The sequence below is a fragment of the Solea solea genome, chromosome 5, assembly GCF_958295425.1.
Source record: "Solea solea chromosome 5, fSolSol10.1, whole genome shotgun sequence".
Lineage (NCBI taxonomy): Eukaryota > Metazoa > Chordata > Actinopteri > Pleuronectiformes > Soleidae > Solea > Solea solea.
In genome coordinates this window covers 7,235,946-7,255,787 of record NC_081138.1, presented here as the reverse complement: position 1 = coordinate 7,255,787, position 19,842 = coordinate 7,235,946, and the positions used below count along the sequence as shown (strand labels likewise).

General features: G+C 41.0%; 1 protein-coding gene across 4 annotated transcripts in view; it reads left to right on the top strand.

Moving 5' to 3' along the window:
* The window catches only part of pcdh17 (protocadherin 17), a 69,043-nt gene that overhangs the window by 1,362 nt on the left and 47,839 nt on the right, over positions 1-19,842 (top strand). For 2 of the 4 annotated variants that reach the window (XM_058629329.1, XM_058629328.1), the window contains exon 2: positions 59-2,656. In XM_058629329.1, the coding sequence (XP_058485312.1) occupies positions 371-2,656 (2,286 nt within the window). In that variant the 5' untranslated portion in view covers positions 59-370. Of the gene's footprint in view, positions 1-58; positions 2,867-19,842 lie in introns of all 4 variants that reach the window. The other 2 variants (XM_058629327.1, XM_058629326.1) reach the window with 1 other exon arrangement.

The window sequence follows — 19,842 nt, the reverse complement described above, 5'->3', positions numbered from 1 at the left end:
CAGGTGACAGGCGGATATATAACAAATATATCTACTCTTTTTCTGTCTCCTTTCTTAGGTGGTATGAGCGAATGCTTACAATGACTATTCTGTTTGGAGACTGGATCGCGATTACTGCTCAGATGAGTCTGGGCACTCCGCTGAATATAAATTAGGGTCCTCAGCACCACAGATTGCTCGAGCAGGCAGAGGAAGAGCGACACACAGCAAAGACAATCTTCAAAGACAAATGCCAAGGTCTCTCATGATGAACAGAACTCTTTTTTTGGTCCTGATTAATAGAAATACCAAATTTGAACATCATATCAACAAGTCAAAGGAAGCCTGAACGCAACGCATCTTAGCCCACAGCAGTTTTTACAGAGTAGGGATGTATCTTTCTATTTTCTTTTTCCTCCTTTTATGGGCTCAAGCCCTGACATTGAAAAACTTGAATTACTCTGTCCCAGAAGAACAGGGTCCGGGGACAGTGATTGGAAACATTGCCAAAGATGCCAGACTTGGACTTGAACAGACTGGGCAGGGAGGACAGGGTAAGAAAGCCAACTTCAGGGTGCTGGAGAACTCAGCCCCACATCTCATTGACGTGGATCCCCAAAGTGGACTGCTGTACACAAAGCAGCGCATTGACAGGGAAACCTTGTGTAAGAGGAACCCCAAGTGCCAGCTCTCCATGGAGGTGTTCGCCAATGACAAAGAGATCTGCATGATCAAAATAGATATTCAGGACATTAATGACAACTCGCCCATTTTCCCCTCTGATCAGATTGATATTGACATTTCAGAAAATGCTGTGCCAGGGACACGCTTTCCCTTGACCAGTGCACATGACCCAGATGTAGGAGAAAATAGCCTGAAAACCTATCAAATAACCCGTGATGACTACAACCTCTTTTCCTTGGAGGTAAAGTCCCGTGGGGATGGGACAAAATTCCCTGAATTAGTTATTCAACGACCATTGGACAGAGAAGAGCGAAGCCATCACACTTTAATTTTGTCAGCCACTGATGGAGGGGAATATCCTCGATCGGGTACCATGCAGATAAATGTTAAAGTTATTGATTCCAATGATAACAGCCCTGTGTTTGATCAGCCCTCATATGTTGTGGAAATACCTGAAAATTCGCCACCTGGGAAAGTCGTTATCGATTTAAATGCCACAGATCCTGATGAGGGGAACAATGGACAAGTAGTCTATTCTTTTAGTGGCTATGCCCCAGAGAGAATCCGTGAGCTCTTCTCCATAGATTCGAGAACAGGGGTCATAAAGATTCAGGGTGAAATTGACTACGAAGAGAGCCCAGTTATTGAGATTGACGTGCAGGCAAAGGATCTAGGTCCCAATCCAATCCCGGGCCATTGTAAAGTCACAGTTAAAGTGCTTGACAGGAATGATAACTGGCCATCTATAGGCTTTGTGTCTGTGAGACAGGGAGCCATCAGTGAGGCAGCACCTCCAGGCACTGTCATTGCTCTGGTGCGTGTCACAGACAAGGACTCAGGCAGGAATGGGCAGCTTCAATGCAGAGTGCTGGGTAATGTTCCCTTTAAACTTGAGGAGAACTATGATAACTTCTATACAGTGGTGACGGACAGGCCCTTGGATAGAGAGGCTCAGGATGAGTACAATGTCACAATTGTGGCAAAGGACAATGGCCTTCCTCCTCTAAACTCTACCAAATCCTTCACTGTAAAAATTCTAGATGAGAATGATAATGTTCCTCACTTCACAAAGGCAGTTTATCTTCTTCAGATACCTGAAAACAACATACCCGGCGAGTACCTTGGTTCAGTTCTGGCACACGACCCAGATCTTGGCCAGAATGGGACAGTGTACTACAGCATAGTGAACTCCAATGTGAGTGGAGGAGACGTCAACACCTATGTTAATGTGAATGCGGCTAATGGAGCCATCTATGCCGTGAGATCTTTTAACTATGAACAAATTAAGTATTTTGACTTTAAGGTTCTTGCAAAAGATGCGGGATCTCCACACCTGGAGAGCAACGCGACAGTGCGCATCAGCGTTCTGGACGTCAATGACAACATCCCTGTTATAGTTCTGCCCTTACTCCTAAATGACACTGCTGAAATCCATGTGCCGCGTAATGTCGGTGTTGGCTACATTGTCACCACAGTGAGGGCTGTGGATAATGACTACGGTGAGAGTGGGAGGCTCACTTATGAGATCTCAGATGGCAATGAGGACCACCTCTTTGAGATCGATCCAGTGACTGGGGAGGTGCGAACAGCACACCCGTTTTGGGATGATGTGAACCCCATGGTGGAGCTGATCATCCGTGTATCAGACCACGGCAAGCCGACTCTCACCGCCGCCGCCAGACTCATTGTCAAGGCTTCCAATGGACGTCCACCTGATGGACTGCCACACACAAAGGACAATCAGAACTGGGACATGTCCCTGCCTCTTATTGTAACTCTAAGCATCATATCCATCATGCTTCTGGCTGCCATGGTGACCATAGCGATCAAGTGCAAGCGGGAAAACAAGGAGATCCGAACCTATAACTGTCGCATTGCAGAGTACTCGCACCCTCAGCTGGGAAAAGGCAAGAAGAAGAAGATTAACAAGAACGACATCATGCTGGTGCAGAGCGAGGTGGAGGAGCGGGATGCCATGAATGTGATGAATGTGGTAAGCAGCCCTTCCTTGGCCACCTCTCCCATGTACTTTGACTACCAGACACGCCTGCCACTCAGCTCACCACGGTCAGAGGTCATGTACCTCAAGCCCACTGCCAATAACCTCAGCGTGCCCCAAGGCCACGTGGGATGCCACACCAGCTTCACAGGCCCAGTCACCAGCACTACAGACACACCTACTAACCGCATGTCCATCATACAGGTAAGAGAACTTGCTGTCCTCACCTTCACCGTTTTCACGTCACTATCTTCAGATAACTCACATTCCCTATATCGACATCTGCCCCTTTCATTCAAAAATGAAAGACAAAAAGAAGACAAGGACAGGCAGAGACAGAGAGGCCCAGGAGCACACAGAGAAAATAAGAAAGGGAGGGGGTGAGCATTAGAAGGATTAAACAGTCATTTTGGTGTTCTCATTGAACACTGCCAGTGACACAAATCATTGATGTTTGAAATATGTCACGACAAGCTTTTGAAATCACTTTCCCTGTAGAAGGTTTTTCATAAATCACTCAATCAATGTCGTTTAATTGCTGTGGAAGAATTATTTTAGCCTGTGGCTGGATTTTAGGCAGCTCCTTTTTAAAACGATCCAATTATCTCACAGACATCTGCAGAATGTAATTCTAACTAGATTATCTAGGCAGATATACAACAGATACCTGATTTATATATTAGTGTACCTGTACATAGTAGCAAATATAATGACAGTAAAATTACTCCAATGACCGGAGCTTTTTTGCCTGTTAGAAGTCACGGTTACTAATGTCACAGTGGTCATCCCAATCTGTAGCTCTTTGTGGTTAATTCTATGGATTCTAATTCCTAGAGATAAGCAGACTCAACTTATTTTGTGTCTACTTAATATGGAGTACTTGAGTATATAAGCTTCTAACATGATAACTTCTCTGTGTATTTGGCCTTAAAAGTCTGTCGTGTCAGATGAAGATTAAGACCTGCTTAAGATAGTGGTATAGTAGTCCTCGGGATAATGGGTAGTTGAAGCAACTTAGTAGCAACAACTGAACTAAATCTATTGTTAACAAACTGTTTTGCATTCCTTCCATGGTTTTGTAGAAACAATAGAGCCCTTGATAAGATTCATTATTATTACTTTTTGCAAATGGCCTAATACTGTTTGGTACAATTGCAGGATCCTGTCATTTGCATGTGGTTGGAGCATAACTATTAGGCTCCCTGCTTTCTTTCCTATCCTACTATTTGCACTGGCTGTGGATGTGACAATGACTGTGATCAGAAGTGATGTGTTCCCACCAGGAAAGGAAGGCCACTGCCTGTTGTTCCCACCCTCGGTCTCTGCCCCATTTCTATTATGAGCCAGCTGCATAGGGCAAGGGTCAGCACAAAGACCGTTAAGGCTTCCTAATCAGAGGGATGGAATAATTGCAGATCCATTATGCAGACTGTTTCTCTGCTAATGTAGAGATGATGAATTAGACTCTGTGTGGTTGTTGCACATCTGTCCTGTGCTCCTCTCTCTCGCACTTCCGACAGTCAAAAGGAAAACAAGCAGCAACAGCATTCCTTAGTGTCTTGTTTACAGAAGGGTCCCCTCGACGCATCAGGCGTGCAGGGTGCTCTATTGTATTATTCAACAGAAACCTGTGTAGGGGAGATGGCCTGAGGCATTAAGTTTCTTCAGAAGCTGTACAGGAGCATATCAGTTTCCTCCCTCATCTCTGCCTCCCCTCTCTGCACTCGTGTGGACAGTAAGTAACCTGAGTCAGAGGAGAGTGGCTATGGGAAAAATGTCAGGAAACAAAGACAGAATTCCCCCTCCATCGATCCCAAGGCCTCTGAGCCCATCTGTCACTACTGTTCCCACTGGGAGAGACAGGTTGAATGGGAAAAATAAGTAAAGCAATGGATAAAGTAGGGGAAGCATGGTGCTTGCTCATTTACTTTCAGAAGGGGGAACCTCAGTGCTGCTGTCTTCATCTGCACAGAGTGGCGCTACTGTTGCTGCCTGCAACTCCCAGTCTTTTTCCACACTGCTACTGGCCTCTAATGATGTTTTATAGTGGTGCACCGCAGACAGACTGGGCTTGGTCTGTTGCTGGTATAGGGGAGAATAATACAAGCATATCAGTAGTGCTCTGCTGGCCTTATCATTGTCACCACCTTGCAAGCATCCAGCCCAGTGGAGAGTTTCATTTCATTTGTAAAGAGAATTCCCGGGATAAAGAGATGGATGAAACGTAATGATGCCTAATTCCGCTTAAGGCGTTGAAGGGAATTACTTAGTGTGGAATCAAGGTTAAAACCAATCTGCTGCACAATTCCTCAATGCCCAGGAAGAAGGGATTTCAGTAATTCGCTCAAAAGATTGAGCCTGCGCCCACTCTGCCTTGAATACATTCTAGGATTTTGTCCCACATTATGTTTGGATTCAGCAGCTGTGGTGCTGTACAAAACAACCTACGCGGTAGTGCATACGTTCTCTGCTGCTTTTTTTTTTTTCTACCTGTTTGAGTCAACATTGTTACTTAACACTGAAAGACTCCAGTATCATTACTTTTAAAAGGCTAGCAATGCATCATATTGCTTTGTTTTGATGTGTTCTAATTTGATTCGCTGTTAAAACCCCAATTAAAATAAACCCTGTCTCCGTGAGACATCATCCATGTTAATAAGGTGCAGGTGGTACAGAGGGGAATCTGAAAGGCTATTAAGGCTGCCTTTAGGTGGCAGCATTCTGCCTTTTCTAGTGTGGCACTGAGATGATGGTGTCAAGGAGAAAAGGGACACGGTGGTCTGTCTCTGATTTCACATAGTCGCTTGTCACTTGAATTATACTGTTTTAATATGCAAGTGTTGGACATTAACACCCAACCAGTGAAATATGGAATATTTTTCTGTGAGTGCCTGCCTGACAATATCCCACCACTGTTGTTTTGAATAACAATCAGTGAACTGACCAAGGAAGCAGTAAATCCAGGGTATTTAAAATTTGCCCATGGTGGATTTCCTATGTAAGCATAGCAAAAAAAAGCAAAGATTTTTGAATGGATATCAAATTGACTTGCAGCCATAAATGTATTGAAATGCTGCGAGAGGGGGGAAAAAAAACGCAGTTAAGAGATGTGACTGTGATATTTACAACATAGAAGATTTCACTCAGTTGAGCATATATGCATGCGAACAATGTAGCTGAAGCAGATGTTGTAAGTGGATGCTTCCAGGAATGGTCTTACGCTGCATAATTTAGGGAGATTGTATGTATCTGTGTGGGTGTAGCGTCATTGTGTATTCTAGGCATGTGATTTAAGCCTTTAGCTGGCAGGCTCTGTGACAGAGCCCCTGTTTTTTATGAGCGTGACAATCTTGCATTTGTCCGAACCTTGAAACACCCTTCCTCCAATGAACAGACGGGTGCTCTCGTGCACACAAACCCACAGATGCATATGTAGCTGTGCTGGGGCTGCTTTTAAGGCTCCTACTCCACAAAATGAGTCTTATCAAAGTCTTATCAAATCTCTGCTGTTATATTGTATTGAAATTGCTCCCACACTTCACTGGTCACTGAGGCAATGAATAGAAAAGCACTCTTTATTTCATTTCTCTCCCTTCATCTTTAGATAACTTTCCTCTGGGGCTTTCTGTGAAATGAGTTTGGTAAACCCGCATGCTTTGAAGCCCGCTCACAGATGGGATTGAGCAGCTCAGTGGCTAAAACGGTGCACAAACAGTTGTTTATATGAGACACAGTTCAAGAAGCCATGTGTAATATATGTACTTTTGTCCCTCGGTTGAGTTCTTATGGGCCACTAGACCAGATTTGTTTTATTTGAGCTTGCCAGTACATAAAAAAACAACACTCAGCTTGCCTTAGGGTGCATCTTCATATTTCCTCAAATAAACCTGCTGCTACTGTACATAATATTACACACCGAAATTCTGAATTATTAATAGGCAGTTTTATTTTTCCTTCTTCTCCCCAAAGCTCATATGATAGAACGGAGAGGAGGTGAAGTCAGACCATGGAAAGTTGCTCAAGGGAGCGACTGTAATTTATTTGAACACTTTATAATGAAAAACATAGCAGTTTTGTCATTAAATGTTTCTTTTATTAGCTGCTATTACTAATATCGCTGTGGTGGTGTTTCAGGGGGCTGGGGGGTTGTTTCAAAATCTGATGTGTTGGTTTGTTTCGAGGCTGTTGCACTGCACAAAATGGCAGCGATGTTTGCATCTTCCTCCATTAATAAATCATAACATTTAACAAATCAGTGGAAAGCGGAATATGTCACGATCAGAGGTTTGTGAACACGAGAAGGCAGGTGGGGAGCACATGGGAAGTGGGAACCAGGAATTGCTTGTTTTCTGAAAATAAGCTAATTAACACTACATTTGTGATCATGTCGGGGAAAAAGTAGCGTGGTGTCTCATAAAGTCTATTTTTCTCAACAGCCAACGGTGTTTGAGATGTGTTAGAGAGAAAGACCGAGAGTCAACTATACTACACATACTTCCAATATCCTTCTATAATTGTCCTTGACATTCAGTACATGTGCTGAAAAATTGGATTAGAATAGATACAACTGTGAAAGTTCATGATTTATTTATTGTCCATTCTGAAAAAAAAATCTAAATAATTGAATATGACAAGGCTCAGACAATTCCCCGCTCTAATTTATAACTGCAACATATTGCCCAATTGTAAACGTAAGTAGATGGATGGATAGAAGACTGAAGTCAGTACTGTTCTTGTGTTAGCCACTCGAAATCCTTTCAGCCAGCTGCTGTGCATGCGTACGAACACAGGCTGTAACTGTGGCATGGCAACAAAGGAATTTGTGTTTTGTGAGCGTGGAGAAACAGACAGGATATGAGAACACAAGTTAACCTCTGTGATGGCCAGATAAGCCGGACACATTAAACCAATTTGCTCTGTTCAATAGGAAGCAGACTATTAGAGATGACAGGGATGTGATAATAAGACTGTGGACATCCACTCTCGTCTCATTGTGTGATTGTGAATGTATAAGAGAGAGAGAGTAAGACAGAGACAGACTTGGGTCATTCTTTTCGCATTAATTTACATGTGGCTGCGGTTCCATTCCTTCTAAAACAAGGGTTTGGATCAGTCTAGTGTTCTAAACATGCTAAGTCATGCACATGTTTGGGTTTCAACCAGCGATTAATCAATTACTAAATTAATTGTCAACTATTTTGATATCGATTAATCGGTGTGAGTGCTTCATCTTCATCAATGTGCATATTCTTTGGTTTCTTTGCTCCATTTAGCAAATAAATCAATTAAAACTGAAGAAATGGGTGGAATTTATGTGAAAGTTACGTCACATGGATGTCTGTGGCCACATGGACGCAGTGAATACGATCTACGACATCTCCTCTGCTTAATTTTCTGACACTAGAGCTTTAGAATATTGTTTTTTCCCATTTTTTGTGTCATTGTGATTGTTTTACCTTTCAAAGACCGACTTGCATTTTCAGGGGTTTCAGATCCATTCCTGTCAGACTTCAGAATTTAGCATGAGGCACCCACAGTGTGAATGCTATTGCTTTTTTTTTTGTTTGTTTATAGTGGCGGCTTTCTTGTGTGACAGCATGTCTTGTTTTTCTGACCTTGTTGACGCTGTGGGTTGCGCATATTTCTGTCACATTGCAAGCACACAAATGAATGCCAATGTGTTCTTCCTGACAATGTAATTTATCTTCCTTTTTTTAATATCAGCTACGTCAGTGCACGCTCTTTCATAAAGGAAAAGATATGTCGTGGCAAAACAAACAAACCAAAATCTGTGCATGCCCTCAGTCGATTCTGATATTATATTCACTTCAGTGAGCTGCTGACATTGCGCTCAAACAACTCACGCACACGGGGCCAATGTAGAATCAACAGAGGTCACAAAAACAAGAGAACAAAACATAGCCTTCTCAGTGGAGGAATCTATGATTCAGCCACTGTGCCTGTGTGTGTACATGCACGGGCACGCATGCACCTGTGCTACCACCCAGCTGTGCTCTGAAGCGCCTGTCTTGCTGGTTCCCTTAGATTGAATTGGGCTTCCCTGAGGGGGCTGCTCGCCCCTTGAGTATCCTCAGATCCCTCCCGGGGTCTTTAGACTTAACATTTAGATCAGCGGGGGGGGGGGGGGCTCGAGCTGCAGCAATAGATAGATACAGATAGGAGTGACCTCACGGTAATGCACACTGAGCTGCACACCAACAGTAGGCTGCATATATAAGGCCCATAGACAGCATCACTGATGCATTCTTTCAGCTGGCAGCAGCTGGGTCTCTTCGCTGTAAATCAAACACTTTCAAAGTCAAACAAAGTGGAACTCACTCTGTTGTGTTTTGGCACCGACCCAACCTAAAGAGCTTTTATTTCCCGCCACATCTTCCTCCACTGCCCCCCCAGTGCTGTAGTACCAACAGTGAGTTATGTGAATCTGCTCTCACCTTCTATCTCATTAGTATAAGAGGAGTGATTTATCCCCTGCTCCCTGAATATCTCTCTCTCTCTCTCTCTCTCTCCCCCTCGTCCTTGCCTGCCACAGTTCAGCACCTCTTCTGCTTCATCAGTAATGCGATTAATTGATCGGAGGGACATACCACTGAATGCCATGCCATTTTCTCTAATTTCACCCAACGACATGTCAAATCAAGCTGCTGCAAAGTGGTTGTCTTCACACGCGTATTTTTGTTGGAAATTTGCAATTTTGGTTAAAAACTTAACATATTTATTTACTTTTGTTGGAAAACTGTTTGGCTCTCTGTAGTATAGGTACAGATGTGACAGCAGATAGACTTTGGGAATGGTGATGTAGGACTTATTGGTTCTTATCTGCTGCAACTTACCGATCAGCGGTTAACAAGAAGCTCCTTTTAAACATTTATTTTCAGATATTTTTTACTATTGCTTCTTGTCTCTCATACCCATCAAACAACTTTAGAGGAGAGAATCCACTTCCTGGTTGCTTCCTGTTAGTTTTAATTGGTGGCTATTTAAAATGAGAAAAGTACTTGTGTGTGGATGAAGCCTGAGAAGGTCCAGGTCTCTGCCAGCAGACATCCCACTGCCTCCTCTGCTCCTCTCACTTCCACTGTATCTGCAGCACAGTTTGAAATCCGACTCCCTCATCTAAAGCCCTGTGTGTGTCTGAAGGGAATCGACATCCACCGTGTTTTTGCCGTGGCCGTTGTATGTTTGTGGCAACAGAGGAGAAATGAGTCGGCACTCTGGGATGTTATTGCCTAAACAAAGGGCCTACTAAATGGCGGGCACACAAGATTTGTCGTCAAACGTTTTTCAGCGTGTCTGCTCTTCAGGGTAGCTGGAGCAACGCTGTGTACTAATGGCATATTGAAAATGGTGTATTTGGCCAGTCTCATCTTTTTCCTTTGTGCCGTACAGATGTACTCAATTGGACTCTCACTGGGTTTCTGTCTTAGAGTGACATAATTCTGGGCCCCTGTAACATTCAGATCAATTGCTGGTTTGCTTCGTATCTTATTGATTTATGCGGTGTTTGGTCCTGAAGCACTGTATTTTGTTATGTATCACTCTCGGAGCGTTGTCTAGTGTTACTTGCTGTCTCTCGCTTTCCTTCTCTCTTTGGCCACACTTCCCCAATTCTTGCTCTGACTGTCTTCCCCTTTTCGGATTCCCTGTCTTTCTCGCCGCTCTTGTCATCTCAGATAAGCATTGCAATTGCTCATGTTACTGACGACCCAAGCCAAATTCATAATGATGAGATTATCTTTTTCAACAGTTACCGAGTGTATATGTCTGCTGTATTGATCTGTGCACAGTCTTAATAAATGAAGCGCCGCGATGGAAGCGCCGGCTCAATGATAACTCGGAGCCGATCTCGCTATTTATACACTCTCAACGCTGCTGAGATGATGAATAGAACGTGTGTATTCTGCCCTCCTCTCTTCTCCGTTTTCCTGAACACACACACACACACACACACACTGTCTGAAATGTGTCCTCTTTGAGGTCATGTTGACATGCTAAGTCGTTGTAGTCCCAGGTGTTGAGGGACATGGGTGTTGCTGTGGGAGGGACCGCTCAGATACACTACAGTGGGGGGTGGGGGCAGCTAAATTATGAGTACCTGATCCAGGCACTTGTGTGTGTTTGTGTGTCTGTGTCTTTAACCGACTGAGGTTTATCTCTGCATTTGAAGAGATGAAGGTCAGCAGGGTTTGGAGCGCGAGATTATGCGCGATTGTTTCATCCGCGGGCCAGCTGATTCATGCTAAAGCCGCTCTGACAGATTCTTAATGCACCAAAGATGCACTTAAAAGAGACTGTGAAGAACTGGCCTCCAACGGAGCATTAGCCTAAAGCCTTTTCTCAATGGACTGTATCCTCCCTGTCTTCCATTCCTCCTTTTCCCCAGCCCCTCCTTCATGCATTTACCTCATCACCACCACTGACCTGATACATATACCGTGGATAGGTCACCTTGGAGTGAAACTATACATAGTCCATCTGCTGTGTGTGCGTGTGGGGCTGTAGAGAGGCAGAACCCCATATGTGCATTTTATGCATGTATTGGTATCAGATGTGTGTATTTGTATTTCTGTGTCTATTGGCTTTTGCTCTGGGCTTCTGGAGAAGTATTTAAAATCCTCTCATCTGCACATCAGCTCGTCCTACATTAACTGAAATGGAATCATTCCGTCCTGGCATTTTATCCACAAGCTCTTGGAGTCTGTTTTTTTTTAACCCGCATACAAGAAAACATTTTGTGGTTTCTTTGTTTCAGCAAATATTCACTTAAATCCCAGTTTCCTTAGTCAAATCCGATTCTTATACTAGATGAGAGGGTTTAATAATATCATTTAAACCACAGTAAACATTTGTGCTTTTAGCTGCCTGGAAACTAATTGCCTGCATTTCATTTGTATCATTGAATGCTTCAAGCACCTAAGTGAAATGCTGGCTCGGTAAATGATGAGCATACTTATTTAGATACGACTCCACACTCTGAAGGATACAGACTTTGGCTCTGCTTATTTTATGAATGCATTTTTGTATTGCAGTTTATTTGATTGTTTTTGTTCCATCCTAAGGTAATTGTTTTTTTTTTCATAAATCCCTTTATTTGAAGAGGCAAAGACATTGTAGCTCAAACAGAGGAAAATGTTTATTTATGAAACTTGACATGGAAATTACCCCCATTTGCTTTCTTGATTGATGCCTCTCTCCACTAATCTGAACCGTTTTTTTTTCATAGCCTAGCTTTAAATAACAACTGGCAACCGTTGCTTTTATCTAAATGTGACAAAATCCACTCATCAGCATTTCAAAATCTTCATTATTAGTGCCGTACCTGTTCAATATGTGCCTGTTTAGTTGCTAAATGATTAATTTGCTATTAAACCAAATATTTCTGGCATTTCTTATCAAAAAAATGTCAAAAAACTGCACACAGGAAGTCTCAAATACTCTATTATACATTATTCCATTGCTATTACCAATCTGTTACTTGATCATAGAGACTGTATTTCCTCTGTGTCGCATAATCATCACCACATATTATTGTTGTAATGTCATGTAAAGTCCTTCCTTCATGATGCACCATCAGTTTTTAATGGTTCTTCCCAGTTTTAAAACAATGTCATGGAGGAAAAATCCAGATTGAACCAACCCGTCGGCTGATGAACCCATGTTGTCTGAAGTATTGTTGTAAAAGTCTTGTTTGCAGGCTTCTCGCTTGATAAGAATAGCACAACTGGGTGCTTGTTATGTGTGGCTGTGTTCGTGCCTGACTTCACCTCTGTTACGTCTGTACTGAAGCTTTTGATTCTGGGCCGAGTTGTCTTTGGACTAATGAGGGTGAGAGGAGGTCAGCGCTGACTCGAGACGTCCGTGTCAAACCTGTTGTCGCTGCTGATGAGAAAGTGCTGAATGAGCAGAGGCTCACACTCCAGGATCACCTAAAGGGGTGGGAATCTTTACGTACCTCATGATTTGATTTGATTACGTTCATATAATGGCACCTTAATGCATTATTTATAAAAAAATAATAAAAAATTGGATTTACTTCGATTGGCATTTAGTTATACAAAATATTTCAATGGAAACCAAGGAAAGAAACAGAAATGTGGTGTGATGTTCAACCAGATTATTGGTTTAGGCGTATGGAACGGAATGACCCAGTGACACATCATGGTGGGCATCTGTACTTTCAGTATTCAGTTGATCGAGCAATGTGTCACAACGCAAGTTTTACTTGATTTATTTTTCTGGTTTCGCCCACCTCCAATCACTTACCTCGCCCTTGACGCCCTCTTTTGTTTTGTACTCATTTCCCCATGGTCTCAAATATGTATATATAATTTAACATCAAATAAATTCCAATTGAATTCTGTCTGTGACATCTACATAGACCAGCTGGGTGAAGGTGTCATCACAAAGTGTCTCAAGTAGGGAAGGGAAACCAACACTGCTATTTTAGGAGAGATGGCAAACTGCTGTGTTAGGGCCTTTTGGGTGTTGGATATATATATACTGTATATATGTATAAATATACACACACACATATATATATATGCCACTACATTTACCCTAGGGGCTAAACTGCCACAGATGTGGATTGTGTTCATAGCAGGCCAAATGCACATTCTTGTGTCGCCCCATGCTCCCCCCTTCCTTTTCAGAGCATTATTCTCTGATGGCAACTGAGGCCCTATCCACAAGGAAATGCAACAAACTCTGTTTTTCTTTGTCATTTGAAAAAGTTTTCTGTAAACACAGCATCATTTCAGGAAATCTCTTCATTCACATGAAACCTCCCCCAAAAATGACTCAAAACCACAGAAGAAGATGTTGGGCATGTGCATACAGCCTGTGCAGACTTCATTTTAATTTGAATACATATACATTACAGTGAATACAATCACAGAGAGTGAGACAGAATGAATCAGGTCAGGGTGACAAAGGAAAGAAACAAATAGTTATTATAAAGCCAACAGACCAAATTATCTCCAAACACAAGAAGCAGGAAGGCGACGGTGAAGGTGAGTGACAACAAATTGAAGCACGGGCACGGTGGGATTATGACATCATTGTTTTCCCAAATTAGCATATGGATTGTGTACACGAAAACACCAAGTGTAGCGTTTTGATATTTTCCCACTCTGGAGCCCGATTTTGCGTGGACAGCCCCTGATACTGAATTGGCTTTTTTTCGTCAGTGTAGCCTGAATGTACTGTATGTGAATGAGTGTTGTGTGAATCCTAGACACAATAAAAGTAATATTAAAGATAACAATGTCCTAACACAGAGGCTGAATTTTTGAGAAAGGAGTGCTATTTGACCTTTTCAGATGCTTTTTCCAAAGTAAATTACGGTCACATTCTGTTCTGGCCAGATGTTCTTTTTCCAATACACTGTGATTTAAAAATGTCCTGTTTAATGATATTTTTGGTGAAGTGAAGACCAGTGCCACTGTCTCATTATACTGCAATATTTGTGTAAGTCTGGGCGATATGGCCTATCAATAATATCTGGATATTTTTAGATTTTTCCCCGATATATGAAATGTATAGGGATATAAAGCTGCACAAGTTTTATTTTGAGATGTTTGTGCTTCTCAAAGTAGATTGACAATACACTCTAAAAAAAACTCTAAAACAATACACTCTTAAAATAGACTTATCGTTACTTTTCATTTCAGATAATACCTGCTTTATTTCTTTGTCTTTCGAATGTTAAATGAAGGATTTTTACACGTGTTAATAAACAATTAAATTGATATAAATATGGTCAATCTTTGCTTTAACACAAATAATTTGGCTCAAAATGCAAACAATTTTTTTTTTTAAATATCATTTTGCTGAGTCCATGTATTTTTTAATCAATATATTTATATAATTCAACAGCCTTTAAAACCAGGAAAAGACATCTCAGATACCTATCGTGATATGACGATATCTCTCTCTCTCTATATATATATATATATATATATGTATATATATATATATATATATATATATATATATATATCCCACTCCTAACATGGGATAATAACGTGCATCCCCAATGATTGCATGCAAATCCAAAACACACATTTAGTAAGTCTTGTTTCCATGTAACCACTGTTCTCTCGTTGAAAATGAAAAACTGACAAATGTAAAACTCGTTTAATTTACCTAATGTGATTTCAGGCAACAATTGCATCATAAAATGGGTCACAGTCAAATTGGTTTGATTTACCTCGACTGTATTTAGCAAAAGCAAAAATTCGTGCTGACTTGCCTCAGTTGTGTTTCCAGTGCTGTCGGTAATGTTTACTCGAGGGAATGTTGGTCAACATCATATACGGGGGGATTCATAGAATAACAGATTAATCATGCCATTAACAAATCAACTGCACACATCCAAAAACAACAACAAAAAAAACAGGTTATTAAATGTATTATGTATCATTTGTGGTACACAGATTATTCTGTATTACTTTGTGTTTATTATCGGGAGTCATTTTGTAAATGCAGGATTGGATTTAGCCCATCATTTCATTTTCATGCTTCACAAAAAAAGGACATACTGTAAGATCTGTTTGTGCTTGTGTTCAAGTTCAATGATGTGCACCCTCTCAGGAGAGTTTGTATTTATTCATTTTCTACCTGAATCGAGCCTCGAGATGATAATGACAGGCATAAGAACAGAGTCTAACAACGCTTTGTTGACCATCTCTCAAACTAGCAGTTGATTTTTCTCTCTCTCTCGCTCTCTCTCTCCCCCTCAGAGTTTTCTTTTCATGGTCTTTTAACATCATTTAGTCTCCAAGATTAAATGACAAACATTATTACAGAGGATGAACGTGCGCGACACAAAAGGAACCACTTGGAGATATTGAAAAATCCTCACTGTTCCTCTTAAAGTCAAATGCAGCAATATCCCTTCTCCTTGTATTTGAGAACACTTATTAAACTCATTAAAGCAGTATTTCCAGACAGACAGAACAAAAAAAGAATAATCAAAAAGAATAATGAAGTGATAGAAACCATGCTGGTTGAAGGAAAGTCTGTTTTGGAGTAGGGCTGCAACTAACCATTCATTTCTTGATTAATCAAGTACAGAAAATACTGATCACTTGATTTCTTTGCAAATAAACAAGCTGAAAAACTCTGATAACTTGATGATCATTAAAATAACACTCAAACTGATTAATCTACTGTTAAAATAGTTGACAATTCATCAATCGATTAATAGTCGATCATTCCTTGCTTTAATAGAACAAAATCTCCGCAAGGTGCTCATCCAAATTACGACTGCATAATGATTATTTTTTAGAATTGATTCACCAATTGATTACTTCTGAATTAATCCAGTAATTGTTTGGTTGATTACTGTTTCCTAAAGCCTCAAAACTATGATGTTCTCAAATGTCTTGTTTTGTCCACAAAGCAAAATGACTCACTTTTAATTATCTCTTTGTTATATGGAGCAGTGAAACCAAACAATACAAAACAAAAATTAAAAAAAATTAAGAAGCTGGAAACTCAGGGAACTTCTTTTAATTATTAAGACAACAACAACAACAACAACACTCAAACTGATTCATCGAGTATCAAAATAATTGGTGATTAATTTAGCAACTGATTATTCGTTGCAGTCCTACGTATAACAAACGCTCTATAATGTTTTCATCCAAGTGAGGACTGCAACTAAAGATTAGTTTTATAATCAATTCATCTGTTGCTTATTTTCCCTTGTTTGGTCCAAAGTATGTCAGAAGATATTGATCAGTGTTTCCCAAAACCTCAAGATCACGATGTTCTCAAATGTCTTGTTTTGTCAACAAACCAAAATGATTCACTCTAAATGATTTCTTTGTTATATGGAGAAAAAAAGAAATGTATTGTTGCAGCCTGACTTTGAAGTAGTGCTGTTGTCTTGTCTGTGGTGACGAAGCCTGACCTAACAGACATCAGTAATGATACTGAATGGTCAACCAAAGATAATAGGCAATAATTATGATTGGCGGCATATTAATTATGAATATTGTGTCTTTGCTGGTTTAGTGAATGTGCAAGGAAAAGGCCATGTGGATTATACAACTGCACATAAAAGCCTTCAAAGTGCTACTCAGCGCTGTGTAATGAGGGACAAAAAAGCCCCCTGTTCCCATCAAATGGACATGAGTACAAAAAAATTAAAGAAAAAAGAATGCAGTTCTAATGAATTTTAAATTATTCCAGGCCATAATTTACAAGATGAAACCATTTAGTTGGGTTAGAGCTGTCTGACTCACCCGCTTTGTGATAAACTATTTATTTTATGAAACAAAAACAAACAAAAAAAAATCTCTATTTCAAGGCAGTGGTGACACTAACACGCATAGATGTGGGCGACTGTATTGGATTTGCAGTATTGAAGTTTATGTAAATACGATTAGATTGTACATATTTTAATTTTGCGGATCATTTGTTATTACTAATCTGCTGGATGGGAAAGATCAGCCAAGAAAAGAAAAAAAAATGGAATAAAAGATTGTAATCTCTATTTAAAATTAGTGACATTTCAGTCTGGGACAAACAATTAATAACTACAGTCAGCACCGGCCCAAGACTTTATGGGACCCTTAGCTAAATTTGATTTGGGGCCCCCAAACAGTACAAACTATTTTAAAGCACATGTTATAGGTATAGGTTAAGGTATTACCCTGTTAAGGTATTACCCTGCAGACATTTAAAAAAAAAAAAAAATCCCTTGGCTGTAGTTGTAGAATCTCTGTCTGAGCCTGAAACTGGATTTTCCGCCACCTTCCTCGGGCCCTGAAGGGCCGGGCTTGTGATCATGTTGGCTGATTACGGAGTTTGTTCGTTTTTTCAAGGTGATTTATACAAGTCAAAAAGATATGCCTGTGTGCTTAAGGTTCTGGACTGACTGCCCTAAAAAGTCCCCACTATGTTGTCAGAACAGCACCTCACCTGCTCCGCTGTAATGCGTTCACTGATGCTCGAAAAACCTGCTCGCTCACTTTCCCTCTCGTCTCCTCTCACAGCCTTGCGCACACATAATACACTTGTCCTGTCTCTAATATTAGAAGGGACAATCTAGCTTTCTCCAAATATTGATGGGGACATGTCCTTCCTTAGTCCTTGCTAACGTCACTGGAACTGAAGCTGTTGTCACCTTCTTCTCTCATCAGCGTGAGGCTTGTTGTCCCAGACTCCTCCCCCTTTTTATAAATGCAGCTGGAAGTCTGGGTGAGTAATTGAGAGGCTTGTCCAACCACTGTCAGTTTTCACTAGCAGATACCGCCCCCTGCACTGCTCCCCACTCTCCCTCCGTCCTCCTCTTCTCACTCTGCTCTCAGCCCACTTCTTGACCTTTTTCAAAATCAGGCATTGGGCAGACTTAGCGATGGCATTGCGACACAATGTTGTTCTCGGTGTGTCCGTGTCATAATAGAAAAAAAAAAAAAGCACTTTAAACATCTTTTCATACTTGGACCAAAGAAGGTCAAAGTGGCCTTTGTTCACTCTGAAATAAGCCATGAATGTTCGAATGTCCCCTCATTCAAACTAGTGCAGTACCTGTTCAATACATGCATGTTTTTGTGTGTTTGAATGGTCTATTGCATCTATAAATCGATGAAGCTCCTGAATCAGTTGGTGAAGGAGAGGATGCACTGACTTTTTTTTTTTCCACACAACTCATCGAGCTGCAAAGTCTTGGCTTTTATTTTAATCTTAGTTCTTCGTCTTAATGTGTTAATTAATTCAGCGAAACTGCTTTGCTTGCAGACGCTGCATGTGAACGACCGTTTAGCTGTGCATACATCAAATCTGTTTGTGTAAGGTTTTCACCATGTTATATCAAACAAAACCTCGAACTTTAAATATAAGTCACATGCAGTGTCAGCTCAGTGTGACTCATATCATCCTGGGACAAACATTGTGCTGTTGAGGAAAATCTACAGAGCTCATCCAGGTGATTCACTATAGCAAATCCTGTAGCACAAATCTCTCCTGCAAGGCTTTATCTGTTATGGTCTGCCCTGCAAATAAAATAGCACATGAAATCGGTCAGTACTGCATGTGAACTCAATACTAAAAGGAGCATGGAATCAAATGTATTTCTATTGCCCCTTTTTTTTTGCAATACAATTTTATTTACAATTTAATTCCCGAATAAATGTTGATGAATACTTTTTGCATCGTGGTTTTAAGGTCGGGGTTTAGCATGTGTTTGGAGCCGGAGCCTTTTTTATTGAATTTATTTGGAATAACAGGCTTGCAGTGCCATATATCCTGTTGTCACATTGTGAAAGAAAGCAAAAAGGAAACGCACAGACTGTAAGATCTCCCACTGACACTGGCAGGGCTGAAGGAGCATAGCAGAAGCTGTGCAGTTCAGATGAATAATCCAGCAGACCAGGTGTGAATGTTCCCTCACTGGTAATTCTCTGTACTGCAAATAGTCTGACCGCGTATGATAACTGCATAACCTACCTACAGTCTGTGCAACAGAAAAAGAGCCGCGTCAGCTCGAAATCGAACGTCGTCTTTCAAGCAAACGTCTGAGATGACTTCTTTTAAAGTCTCCTTAAGTACACTCCAGAATCATTAGCGAGCTGTCCGTGTGTGGATGAGACCTGGTTTCATCTCCATTTACCTGCATCAGCAGCACTTTCTTACTTGTCTAAATTTCATTTGGACTCGACCTCTCCTAAATAATTTGGAAGATACTGAGAAGGCAGTAGACAGTGATGGCTTTAAGTTCACTTAAGCCCATTGATTGATTGGTATGTTATCTCCAGGAAGACGTATAGCAGCGGCTAATTAGATTTGATCACTTACAATTGCTTGTCAGCCACTGGCTAATCAATGCAGTCTAATTATTGTTGCATTTCTCTGCCTCACTTCTTTTATCATCCTCTCAGTCTTTTTTTTACATTTTTGTATTAAATTCCAGCTTTTGCTGCATCCCCCCCCTCATTTTTGTCTTTCATCTAACCTAAATTTCTCTCCATATTTGGCTGTTCCATGAGCAACTTTGACAGTTTTCCAAGAATAATAAACCTGAGCTCCCTTGGCGGTAACATCACACACACACACACACATAGATACACTACAGCGGCGAGGTTTTTCAAATTAAAAATTGCAGTTGTGATCTTTTTGGCTTGTACTGACAAGGTTACGGCGGATTTTGGAGC